The 14,112-nt window shown below is 36.1% G+C and overlaps 1 protein-coding gene across 13 annotated transcripts in view; it reads right to left on the reverse strand.

The window, feature by feature from the left end:
• Positions 1-14,112, reverse strand: part of SLMAP (sarcolemma associated protein) — a 157,501-nt gene that overhangs the window by 17,095 nt on the left and 126,294 nt on the right. For 7 of the 13 annotated variants that reach the window (XM_068982099.1, XM_068982096.1, XM_068982097.1 and 4 more), the window contains 5 exons: positions 13,664-13,723; positions 8,288-8,368; positions 8,010-8,069; positions 2,349-2,471; positions 1,257-1,331 (listed from right to left, as the gene is read on the reverse strand). In XM_068982099.1, the coding sequence (XP_068838200.1) occupies positions 1,257-1,331; positions 2,349-2,471; positions 8,010-8,069; positions 8,288-8,368; positions 13,664-13,723 (399 nt within the window). The other 6 variants (XM_068982103.1, XM_068982101.1, XM_068982102.1 and 3 more) reach the window with 3 other exon arrangements.

The following is a 14,112-nucleotide window of genomic DNA, read 5'->3' on the forward strand; positions in this document are numbered from 1 at the left end:
GAGGAAGAGGTTGCCTCAGAAATAAACATTAAATACTAGCCCATTTAAGTTTGTGGGAAGCAGTAAGAGGTTAACAACCTCAAAGTCTGGAAGGGCACGATGGCCAGGGATTACATGACCATGGATTTGTGGATAAAATCATGAAATATACATGCTGGCACTAGGGGGCACTCAATGATGCTCACGTAGGGCAGCTTTACCACAAGAGGCAGCACTACATGAAGCTTCAGGGATAACTGTCCATACACAATACAGGATGGAAATATAGATATAAGTCAGATTTATGTAAACTAATGGATAATAGCATTAAACTGTAATAAAACTGTGAAGAACTCTCATGAATTTAAAAATTCATCTACCCAGCTACCCCAGAAATTCTTGTTTGACCATAATACAATTAAATTTTTAAAATAACTGAAATGTCTGACTCAAAAAGAAGAAACGAAAACCCAAAAGACTGGTTTTTCTCTGGGTATTTTAGGGCAAATACCCAAGGCTTCACACATTGACTCCCCATTTCATCTCAACAGGGGTTACCTGTCTATTTAATTTCTTTTTACCCTGCCACTCAAACAAATATTTTAAAATAACATTGGTTCCTTCTCTGACGATGAAAGCAAATTAATTTTACTTTAGGGATTTTACAATGGCATGGGAAGACATCTCCTGGAGTATCTCACACTTTTAGCCTCAAGGGACCAGGAGCTCTGGTTCAAAGAAAACCCTGGACAGACAGGTGTCTTTCAGGTCGTTTCTGTAAAGACTCTGTGACAGCCCACACAAAGAGATAGCAGAATGGTGGGTATGAAGAGCAGCCTTTACCAATGAAGGCAATGCAGGGACCACTGTTCTGTTCCACATGGTAAACAATTTTTGTTGCAATGCAAGTGTGCTAGGAGCATTAGAAATAACATCACCAACAAGCTAAAAGTGCTGATGCACCAACCGACTCAAACTGGTATCCTGTCTGCAGGCCTCCTCTATAGTAAGTCACTATGTAACCCAGAAAATGACAGTCTTACAAATTCATATCTTCACTCTTGCTTTCCCCACTCCAAGTGGGAAGTACTATTGCAGTACTAGGGAATCTTCCCTCTAAAAAAAAGAGAAAAGGCCACCAAGAGCCAGTTACAGTCTCAGATTCTACAGAAGAATCAAAGCCATGGAAAATGGGAACCCTCTGCATTCTCACTTTCCATTTCTTTTGAATTACTACAAACAGTAACAATCCCAAATAGCCCTAAAGTGTTCCATACCTTGAAGAACCTGTATTTGTTTACTGGATTCCTCGACTTGATTTCGATAGGCTTTTCTTTCTTCTTCCAAAAGAGCTAGAAGTAAAGTACAGTATGTCTAATTTTGTGATTTAATGAAAATATTCAGAATTGAGCAACTGGAAAATCCTAAGAAACTCTCTCCTAAAGCCCATGGAGGGAAACAAAAGTTAGGCAGTAAGTATTAGCAGTATTAGCAATCAGGTAGTTTAAAGATTTTTAGGAGCACAAAACAGTAGTAAGTAAGTAATAAATGTATCAACTGAATAGGAGTTTTCTATATCTTATATGGCTGAGATAATATATGCTGTTTTTCACTTGAGAAGCATTCTTGATAGCTGTTAATCAACACTGTGAGTTTAAATTTGAAAACCAGACTTAGAATTCTTATGTTCACTGCCAAGTACATAATAAGTACTTACTGACAGGAAGTCCACGGTTCCCTGTGGGATGCAAATCTTCCTTGTGGTGACAAAGGCCATTTTAGAGAACACGAGGATTCTAAGACTTTGTAAGGTACTAATCGACTGCAACTAGATAACTACTGTGAATGATACAAAAAGGTTAGCTCTAGGGGACAGCACAGACTCCAACTGGCCTATGTCTGTATAGATAAGTGAGCTACTAGAATAAAAAGTGGTTGGGACATTTGAAGATTCTCTACCTTAACCTTGCCTGGCTCCTCTCATTTACTTTAGAACACACTGTAAAACTGCAGGGAATATAAATGTCCCTTATCTTATGTTCAGTAGCCAATATTAGGTATAATTAAAACTTAGAAATTAATATTTCTATGTTTTTTTCCTTCTATTGTACTTAATATATAATTAACTCTTAAGATCTTTCATTGTAACAGGTCTTTCTTGATCTTCAGAAGAAAGTCATACCACTGTAACGGTCTCTACTATACTGATCTGAATCATAAGCTTGGAGAGGATAAGTAAAGTTCCAAGATCACATATCTAGTAAAGTCATGGATTCGGAAGAGGATAACCATGTCTCTGGACTTGGGGCCATTCAGTAATATCTTGTTGCTTTCACATCCCCTGAGAGTCAAAGTAATCTTGATCTCACCTTGAAGTTCAAAGCATTTTTGTTTACTTGCTCTAGCTAGTTCCTGGGCTTCAATCAATTCCTTGCGAAGATGCTGAATTTCTTGTTTTGCCTCAATTTCTGACTGTGCACCCTGCAAGTCATCTGACAAAAATATGTTTATTTTAAAAGCAAGAGTTAGTATGATAACATAATCTCACAACCAAAGATTAGCAATCTTTCTCATGTTTAGACATGCATAGTTAACAACACAGCACAAGTTTAATAAAATTTAGAAGCAAATTATATTAAGCATTTTAGTCATTTTACCCTGGAGAAAGAGCACAAATACAATTAAATATATATTTAGTAATTAATGGCAATGGTACTATAAAACATATACTAGTATATAATAAATTATGTTTCACTCATGTAAGGGTTATGCAGAATTTTGAAATTTCTTGATAACAGGTCAGAAATTTTTCACTTGTAACTTAACTGGAAATGGAAAAACAGAAAGAAACTTTTCCTCAAGAAAAAACATTTTAGCATGATTTCCCCAGTTGTGGAATACAAAATAAAAACTAAGCTGAAAGCTCCACTGTGCGTACTCTGTCGTCACTGCTTCCTCAATGTCACATACATAACAAGTAAATATTTGCTTAATTATTAAATAATGTAACCTAGTGATGTTATCAAAATACATTAGAACCAGCATTACATCTCAAGAAAGCTCCCTCCCTCTTTTCTCTCTAGTCACTCTGCTCATCTTTCATTGTATTAAACTTTCTACTACTGAACACTGCCTGAAATAAATGCATCACCAGGTGGGCCATACTCTTCTAGTATATTCTACTATTCTATTACTATTATTCGACTATTACTTTGGTTTACGATAGCTCAGGCATAACAACTTCAATCCATCAGAAAAGAACTAAAAATAAAATTTCATGATGCAAACACAGTAGGTCTCAGATACTATAAACATGTGTTTTCATCCTCATATCTTACTTCTCCCTGTCAAAAATTCTAACTCTAGGTTCATCTACTTTAGCCAGTCTAGCAATTCTTCCTTTGAAAAGTCATGGTAAGGGTGGAGGAAAAGCAAGAGAAAGATTTTTTCCCAGTGGCAGGTGCATTATCATAGCAACTACAAAATTTCTCTTTCAGCATCATACATGGAAGTCTGCCCAGGTTCTAGCTGCCCACTTCTGGATTTGTCATTATACAGGATAATGTCCTTATTTTTTAGGAGTATTAAAGTAGGAAGCATCATGATGCCTTTATCTTTTTTTTTTAAGTTCATTTACAATGTGTTAATTTCTGTGTATACCAAAGTGACTCAGTTATACAAATATTCTTTTTCCTATTTTTTCCATTATGGTTTATCACTGGATATTGATTATAGTTCCCTGTGCTACCCAGCAGGACACTGTTATTTATCCATCCTATATATAATAGCTTGCATTGATTAATCCCAAACCCTTGATCCTTCCTTTCCCCTCTCTACCTTCCCCTTGGTAACTACAAGTCTCTTCTGTATGTGAGTCTGTTTCTGTTTCATAGATATGTTCATCTGTGTTGTAGATTCCACATATAAATGATAGGGTATTCGTCTTTCTCTTTCTGACTTACTTTGCTTAAAATAATACTCTCTAGGCCCATTCACTGCTGCAAATGGCATTATTTCACTCTTTTTTATGGCTGAGTAATATCCTATTGTACATATGTACCACATCTTCTTTACTCATTCTTCTGCTGATGAACATTTAGCTTGCTTCCATGTCCTGGTATTGTAAACAGTGCTACAATGAACACCGGGGTACAATGAACACCGGGGTGAATGTATCTCTTTGAACAATGGTTTTCTCCAGGGATATAACCTGGAGTGGGACTGCTGGGTCATATGGTAGTTCTAGTTTTAGGTTTTTAAGGAACACTATACTGTTCTCCTTAAAAAACTAAAAATGGAGATTCATAATTCAAAAAGATATATGCACCTCACTGTTCATTGCAGCCCTATTCACAAAAGGCAGGGAGACGAGCCTGATGGGCAACAATCCATAGTGTCACAAAGAGTTGGACATGACTTAGTGACTAACCACACACACACACACTGTTCTCTATAGTGGCTGTATCAACTTACATTCCCACCAAAAACGTAAGAGGGTTCCCTTTTCCCCATACCCTCTCCAACATTTACTGTTTGTAGATTTTTAAATAATGGCCATTCTGACTGTGGGAGGCGATACCTCACTGTGATTTTGGTTTACATTTCTCTAATAGTTAGTGATGTTGAGCATCTTTTCATGTGCTTGTTGGCCACCTGGATGTCTTCTTTGGAGAAATTTCTATTTAAGTTTTCTGCTCATTTTTTAATTGTTTATTTATTTTTATATTGAGCTGTATAAGCTGTTTGTATATTTTGGAGATTAACCCCTTGTCAGTGGGAAACTATTTTTTTTCCCACTGTGAGGGTTGTCTTTTTGTCATGTTTATGGTTTCCTTTACAGTGCAAAAACTTTTAAGTTTAATTAGGTCTCATTTGTTTTTGTTTTTACTTTCATTACTCTAGGAGGTAGATCAAAAAAGATATTGCTGATTTAGGTCAAACAGTGTCCTGCCTATGTTTTCCTCTAAGAGTTTTATAGTGTCTGGCCCTACATTAAGGCCATTAATCCATTTTGAGTTTATTTTTGTGTATGGTATTAGGGAGTGTTCTAATTTCATTCTTTTCTGGGTAGCTGTGCAGTTTCCCTAGCTCTAGTTACTGAAGAAGCTGTCTTTTCTCCAGTGTATATTCTTGCCTCCTCTGTCGCAGATTAGGGGACCAAAGAGCAGCCTCTTACTTTGCTAGTCCTTCTGACCAGCTGGCTCCCTTCTTGACAACTGGATCTTTTGTTGGCTCCTTTGGTCTTCCCATTGCTCTTCTTTCTCTATAAACTTCCCTTGCAGAGAATTCCCCAACATTTCTTTCTGGCCCAGTCTTATCCTTCTCCACATTTGCCTAACACAGCCTGTGCTATACCACACTTTCCTACTGGTAAATGTTACTGCTATATTAAACAGTCCTATTTGTAAATGTCAGCACTATTTTAAAGAAATGTATGCCTCCCTTTTCACTCTTGGGTACTCTTACTTACCTTTAAGGAACTCATTTGGAAGCCCCATCCTGACTATTGCTCCTCCCCGTCTCTGTCCCTAGCCAGGAAATTAGCTGCACTCTCCAAAGTTTCCACCACACCTACTAAAACACTTATGACTCTACCAAAATGTCTCCTTCTCCCATAAGACTGCAGCCTTCTCATGTGTCTTATCTCTGTATCTCCTGGTTCAATAAATGTCACAGATTTAAGTGAAAATGATTTTCTGGTCCTAGTTTCTGCCTTACACTCCAACTGCTTCTGGTTCCAAGGGTGACAATACAAAATTGGGGGCACATGTGACCGTGAAAGGAAGAGCTTTTAATAAGTATGCTGGGACAATGGGGATAAATGGTTTCAGGCAAACCAGGAACTATAAAAACCTTACTGTTCAACATGTGCCAAACCAGAAACATCACGTTGTCTACCACATCATGTACACTATGCCCCTTGTTCTTTACATGTCCTGCAAGTTGGCAGTTGAATCTAGAATCCTGACTAGATTCAAGTTCAGCTTTTTTGCGGTATGACACTTTCAGAGTCACTGCAATGATACTTCTTCCATGAAATGCCTTTCTTCCCCATCTTCTAAGATAAACAAAAAGAAACAAATATATAATCTGGACATTCTTTTCCCTTTCTTTGACTCCTAATGGCAACAACCACGAGAAACAGCTTATCATCTATACCTCTTCTGTTGCCAGTTTGATTAGAAACTCCTCAAATGCCAAGGACAGTCTTATCAGACTTTGAAACCACTGAGGTCTCTGGCATGGTTCCCTAAAGGAAGCAAAACTGCATTAGATACTACTCAGTCTGAATTCCAGTTTTCTTTTTACCTTTTTTAAGGAAATGATTTCAAGTACATAAAAAACTGTGGATCAAGCCACAGCTTTATTTCTCTTTCAAAAGTGACATATGTTGACTGAAAATAATATTTCAAGGAAAATTACTACTGTTTACTCATTTCATTTACAGCTCATGATGACTGCTTAATCTACTTTAGATGCCTTTCCTAATCCTATATGACTAACATGAGAGAGAGAGTATTATAATTCTAAATAAAGATTGTTTTTTAAAAAGGGAAATAATGAAATTTGAAGATAATGGTTCACGAAGCCAGGCACAGGGTTTCATTGAATAAAATAAAGGGGCTACTGTCTGCAACTCTCAAGGTTTGGCTAGATCTGTCACTTTCCTAATTTTAAACTTCTGTTTGCTTTTTTCCACAAAAAAAAAAAAAAAAAAGAAGAAGAAGAAGAAGAAGAAAAGCCACGTCTCAAACACCAGAGGTCATCTGAGAAGAGTATAGATCAGGAAGAATATTGGAAACTATGATCATACTTAAACACAGATTGGCAACTGGTTCCCTGGACCAGTAATCTTCAGGACTTCTCCTGTTAAGGGAATTCAATCAAAGGTGGCTCAAAACAGCTATGTCAGCTTCAGGATCCATGGGAGAAGAAAAGAGAAGGCCATCATGCCCAGACCAAGGAATTCTAAGAGAATCTAGGTAACCTCTTTGCTAATCACTTCCAATTCTAATTGTTATGTAGCTAGGAGAGCAGCATGATCATGCAGAGTGAAATCAAGGCTTCCGTGTATGTGTGTGTGTGTGTGTGAAAGCATGTATGTGCATGCATGCATCCAGTCACTCAGTCGTGTTCAACTCTTTGTGACCCATGGACTACAACCCACCAGGCTCCTCTGTCCATAGAATTTTTCAGGCAAGAATACTGGACTGGGTTGTCATTTCCTCCTCTGAGGGATCTTCCTGATTCAAGGATTGAACTCACATCCCTTGCAGCTTCTGCACTGGCAGGTGTATTCTTTTTTGTTGTTTTTAGTTTTTTTTATCTTATTTTATTTTTCTGGCAGGTATATTCTTTACCACTGGGCCACCTGGGAAGCCCAAGGCTCCCTTTATATAATCCAAAAGCTAGGGTCTGAATGGGGCGATCCCTTAAGAGCCCAGCCAGATACAAAGGCATTTCTATATAAAGAAACCTCCACAGGCTGCTGTTGCTGCTGATTTCTGAGACTTGCCTGGTATTGGTCCATTGCTACTAAAATGCTTAACATACTGAGCTGGACTTATATGTCAACTTTTCTTGTGTGTAATAAAGCAATTATAAAAGAAATTAAATGCTGGCAATCACAGATTTATCAAAAAGACACCCTAAGGCACTTAAATAGCTAGTTCTTTCAAGAAAGTTAATATTTTTAACTTTTTCTAATTTACATTAAAAATGATAGAGCTCTTGTCAGAGACATCAAGGTAAACACAAAAAACCCACCGCTATATTTCACATTCTACCACTTACTGCTTTGCCTTACAAATAACTTTGATTGACACAAATTATTTTACAATTTAAACATTTTTCTTTAAAGTATTTAAGCACCAACATCAACATTTTAAATTTTAGTTTCTGCTACTGTAGACAAGCTATCTTACTCTTCTAACTAAAATTTAAAACATCATGTAATACTTGGAACTGAATTTGTGGCAAGGGTGAATCCAATGCCCTGGTTTAAATGTCATAAAAACGTGTTAAAGTACCTTTTAATAGGGACACTTTAGCAAGGGGTTCATTTAGATCTTGATCATCCATTTGGGCGTCTACAGAGGGGGAAAAAAGAGAATTATAAACAGTAAACTCTATCAGCAAGCTATCCTTTTCAAAATAAGTAAGTGAAACTTATACAGCTATTATATTTGGATCATTGTAAGAATTTTGAAATCTCCACCCACACCAACCTGCATACCTAAACTGCTTAGTAAGCAACAATAACTAACAATAATATCTGCAGAGTTATAAACCTTAGGTTAAAACTCACCTGTAGTGTCGTCGCTACTTTTCTCCTTGCTTGGACTCAGAGTATCTGACAAGTCGGATTCCTTCACTCTTGCCTGGTTTTCTAACAAGTAGGAAAAAAAAAAGTAGAATCATGTTACAATTAAAAAAGCTTGTATCAGTAAAACTGCTTCAGGCTATGCGTGCTCTAAATCTACTGGTATGCAAAATACTTTTAAAATTAACTGAGGTCACTGAAGCTCTTACTTCTTCACCACTCTAGTCCCAAATGGAATGCTGCTTATTACACGGAGCTCAGATTAAATTATAATGTGGATCATGACTGCTGTGCAGAGGGCTGGGGCTTTTGTTCAAGGCTGTCCACTGGCCAACTGGAAACAAAAATGAAGCAAGCTTTGCTAAAGTATTCAGAGAACTGCAACAAATATAGCAAAAATTTCCAGGACAATGTGGACATTGTATGAAGATGAGGAAAGAAAATGATTCTATTATATAAAAACACTAGTTAGGTTGCCTTAGTAATATTTATACTCATAACAAAAACTCTTTAAAAAATTACCATTATTTTTTTAAATTAAAAGTAACACTGCAAAAAGAACATTAACAGCCTTTTATATCTAAAGAAAACGCAACGGTACCTGAACCACAAGCCTTAAATTCTTTGCTTAAATTGATATTTCCTTAAACTTAAGGACCATTCTCACTACTTGGCCTATTCAATCTATACTAAGATATAGCTTAAGCCCATCACTTCTAAGGAAGTCTTCATTTCTCCAGTATGTTGCTCCTTTTTTATTGTATCTTCTCTGGGACATATGTTTTTATCATTAACCATGTTCTGTTTTATAGTATTCTGTGTATATACATATATCTTATTTCCTCAATGAGATTATAAATTCAGTAGATATATAATTACTTTTTACAATGTCATGCGCTTGACTACACTGTTTTTGGTAATCTGTATCAAAAACATAAATGTGGGTATCCATTTCTAGTAGTTTTTCCTAAGGAAATAATAGACAACATATAGTATATATCCATAAGGATATTCACTGCAGCATTGTTCATTACTGAATGGAAAATGTTCAAGATAGATTCACTACTATTAAGTAAAAGTAAAGTCTGTTATGTGTAATGTGACTCTGTTTAGACTGAAAAGAGTTGAACGTTTAGCTATGAATTTTTTGTTTTGTATTTATTCAAGTCTAGAAGGATCTACCACAGAGATACCAATGGTCATTTCTGAAGGTAGGGATGCACATTTACTTTCTAACTTCACACTGTCATAAACTGTGTGAAAAATTAGAGTGAACATATATTATTTTCATAATCAACTAAATCAAGAGATATTTTTCATGTGAGAAGTAGTCAGAAACATATCTGAAACTATCACTGTCAAAATAATTAATACAATATTGAAATATAACTTATTTGGCTATTCCAAATAAGAATAGCCTAAATTTGTGGCTTAATTTGTATAATGAGTGATGGATTATAAGAGGTCTTTTGCATCTTTTCTCACTGCCATTTCTAATCAAAGACCAGCTGCTGAGAGACAATGAGCTTGGATTAGACATGAAGTCACTGATCGCTGAGGCCGATGGGAATCTAATCTGAGACCTCTAGTGTGCATTCACAGTGTGTTCTAGTTAGACATTTCTGAATGTACTAGTTTTGATCACAAAGTTACAGTCTCAAATAAGGGAGGTGTGAATACATCTTATCAATATATAGAAAGGAAAGAAACCATTCTGTAGGAACAGAATGGAAAAGACAAAAAGACTTCTAATTTTAATGTTCTTGGCAATTTTATGATCAAGGTATCAAGGTAAACCAAGAGGAATGTATTTTCAGACATATTCTTCTGGCTTACAAGCAACTTTTATTTCCTATTTGGAACAGTAGCTAGGAAGGTAAAACTGCCTTAGAGGTTTCCATTAAGATCTTAGTAGAATATAAGCTCCATGAGTGCAGGAATCTGTCTGTTTTGTTAACTGCTACATCCTCAGTCCAAACTGCACAGTATGTAGGAGGTGCTCCAAAAAGAGATGATTAAAGACACAGTTTACTGCAAGTCAAGTCATGTGGCATCACTGTTGTGTCTTGACACTACAGTTATTATATGGAGGCAAATAAAATCTATTCAAGATGAACAGGACACAACAAATAAGTGACAGGAGTCTCTACTATTTAAAACCTCTACTCTTCAGCTATGAAGCAGACTCAACTTCCCTATATTAAAATTCATTCAGTTCAGTTCAGTTGCTCAGTTGTGTCTGACTCTTTGTGACCCCATGAACCACAGAACCAGTTGATTTTTTCTGCAGTACTTACTTATTAAAATGCACAGCAATAGTATATATAAGAGGGGTAAACGGAACGCTATCAACATCAATACCAAACTACTCCCAAACTGGCAAGTGTACAATAAAGTGACTGCTTTCACATATCTTCAAGCAGACATAACAATGGATGGGCAAAACAAACATAGGCCAGTTCTGATACCACTGGAACCATTATTTGCAAAGAAAGCATGATCAAGAATCAAAGGGGGAGAGAAGAACTAATATTTGCTAACAGAAAGGTGCTTCCTGCTTTATAAACAGTACGTCATTAAATTTCCAAAAGACCCTGTAAGTTATATACTGTTGATCCCATTTTATAAATGAGGAAACTGAGATTTAAAGTACTAAAGTAAATTGCCTAAGGGCACAAAGCCAGTGGCTGGTAGAACCTGAAATTAAAAGCCGCTGTCTGACAAATTCTTGTTTTTTTTCTACGGCCATCTTTCAGTTCAGTTCAGTTCAGTCGCTCAGTCATGTCCGACTCTTTGCAACCCCATGAATTGTAGCACACCAGGCCTCCCTGTCCAGCACCAACTCCCGGAGTTCACTCAAACTCACGTCCATCGAGTTGGTGATGCCATCCAGCCATCTCATCCTCTGTCGTCCCCTTCTCCTCCTGCCCTCAATCCCTCCCACCATCAGAGTCTTTTCCAATGAGTCAACTCTTCACATGAGGTGGCCAAAGTACTGGAATTTCAGCTTCAGCATCAGTCCTTCCAAAGAACACCCGGGACTAATCTCCTTTAGAATGGACTGGGTGGATCTCCTTGCAGTCCAAGGGACTCTCAAGAGTCTTCTCCAACACCACACTTCAAAAGCATCAATTCTTTGGCACTCAGCTTTCTTCACAGTCCAACTTTCACATCCATACATGACTACTGGAAAAACCATAGCCTTGACTAGACGGACCTTAGTCGGCAAAGTAATGTCTCTGCTTCTGAATATGCTATCTAGGTTGGTTGTAACTTTCCTTCCAAGGAGTACGCATCTTTTAATTTCATGACAAATCTAGCATAAACATAAAATGACTGCAAGTTGAGTGAGGGCTTAAATAGAAGGCATGGGCAACCTACAACTGCATTTTGCATTAGGTGAAATACCTGAAGGAAACATTAATACCACCAAGACTTGTAACAACTAGTAACTGGCAATTTCTAGCAACTGATGTTTTTCAAGGCAGAAAATTCTATTAAAAACATCACCAGTGAAGGTATTTAAAAAATAAAATAATCCAGTCATATCTAAAAGAAAATACTTTATAGCCAGATATAAAGCATTTAAATGTAATTTATTTCAGCCATGTTAGTTTGTTACAGGGATTAATATACCTCTGCATGCCAACTGTGGTTAGTGCCAGTAAAATGCTGACAGCTGACAGAAAAATCTCTGGGTATATAAAACTTATATTTGTATTAGCATTCATCCTTTCCCTATTTTTTTTCTGGTTGTGCCACTAGGCTTTGCAGAATCTTAGCTCCCCAACCAAGGACTGAACCCAGACCCTGGCAGTGAAAGTGCGGAGTCCTTACTACTAGGCTGCCAAGGAACTTTCTGTATTACCATTCTTAAAGGATGTATTCTATTCACTTGCATGGACACACTTGCTATAATTTATTTAATAAATGTCCTTATTACTGGATGCTTATGTTTTCTTTTTGCTTTTAAACAATACAAACGTCCTTGTACATCTGTCCAATTTGTTCCTTTTTAAGATAAAAACTCAGAAGTGAAACTGCTAGTAAGTTGTTAAGCATGCTCTTTAAAGTTTTCAATACATATTTTTAGCCAGATTTCAAAAGGAAATCATTACATTTTCTTTTCCAATAATGACATCATGTAATTTCAAGGAAATAAATTCTAATTCATAATGCATTAAATAGAAGCACAAAGGTAGCAAGATACTTTTCTTTAATTAAAAGCAGCACTGATTATTTTAAGGCTACATTACATCAAAGTGTTGGCTATTTAACCAACTAATCTGAATAGGTATTTAGTTGGTGAAGTAAAAGCTATTTTAAAATCTGTTCTCATCTCACTTTAATAAGATGAAATAAATTGCCATACGTACTAAAAATAGTTCACTGTTCTGAAACTCAATGCCTGTTTGCCAGAACAATATTAGTGATGCATATTTTACGCATTCTTTCCCCAAATATGGCATGTGCCGTGCACAAAATTCCAAATGGAAGCCACCAGATAGTTGGGATAACACTATCCTTTTAAATATTTTTAAAAGCCAAATAGATCCAGTTACTGTCATAAAACAGAATTAATGAAACTGATTACAGCAAGCCTTTATTATTCATTGTTTTAACTGACCCAAATGATTTTGAATTTAGTTTTAAATTTTATACTGACATGTTCTCCTGATAAAAGTCCTAGAAGGAATAATGAACATATTCCACTAAATTTATTTGCCCAATTTCCCTACACATAAAAGTGACTTGACAACATGATGCTTTAAAACTTACTTTTCTTTTCTAAGGTCTGACAATTTTTTTTATAGAAAATAATTAACAGAATAAATTACTTCAAGCAATTATAGGACTATTCATCACAAAATGTAAGGTTCTACATAATCACTTTTGTTTAAACCAAACTGAGATGCCAGCAATTAAGATAATACTAAATATCATAACAAATATTAAATGTACAATAACTAGAAAAAGAGAACTGAAAACACTTTTCATCTGTTTCAAACAAGATTTACACTCTATCTGATTAAAAATTTTAGATCAAAGCTGAAAATAATGCTGGAAGTGAGACAGAGATCACAACAAATCTTTAGTAGCTAATGAAACCTATTCCAAGCATTAAAAAAACCCCACACATATATACCCATTTAAAAACAAACCTTTCAATGAACATATCCTTCTTAAGAGAGAACTCCAACTGTTTTATATTATTATCTGGTACTGTTATTGGATTGTGAGCTATAAGACATAAATTGTTGGATAAAGTGCTATGACCTTAGAAATGTACACTAACCTTCATTATCCAAGAGTTGTCAAAACCCACAGAAAAATGCCACAGAAACCCCACAGAAAACGAACCTTTTGAAAGCTTTGTCTCTTCTACTACTTTGGTTAGGTGCCCCTCGACGATCAGCTTCTCTGCCAAAGAAAATAAACGTCACTATCCAAGCCCAAACTGAGCAGCAAGCACTTCACTGAGCAGGGCAGTGTAACACATTCCATGACCAAATTTAAAGATGATAGCATTACTCCCATGACTAGGCTTGAACAAAAACTTGAACCTGGAAGGGGGAACTAAGAGAACTTGAGCTATACTAGAGGAATCAGGTTAATGCAGAAACCCAAGAGTAGGGCAACAATCTGCCTTCAGTTTTCATTAATTTTCGCCTTATTTTATTATTAAAAATCTTTTTTTCACCTTATTGTAATAGCCTTGCATTTTTTAAAAGACTCAGAAAAAACAAAGCAACACTCTTTAAGTCAACAATATTAACTTGAAATAAAGGAATTCTAGGAAGGTATTTCAT

The sequence above is a fragment of the Capricornis sumatraensis genome, chromosome 10 (genome assembly GCF_032405125.1).
Source record: "Capricornis sumatraensis isolate serow.1 chromosome 10, serow.2, whole genome shotgun sequence".
Taxonomy (NCBI): domain Eukaryota; kingdom Metazoa; phylum Chordata; class Mammalia; order Artiodactyla; family Bovidae; genus Capricornis; species Capricornis sumatraensis.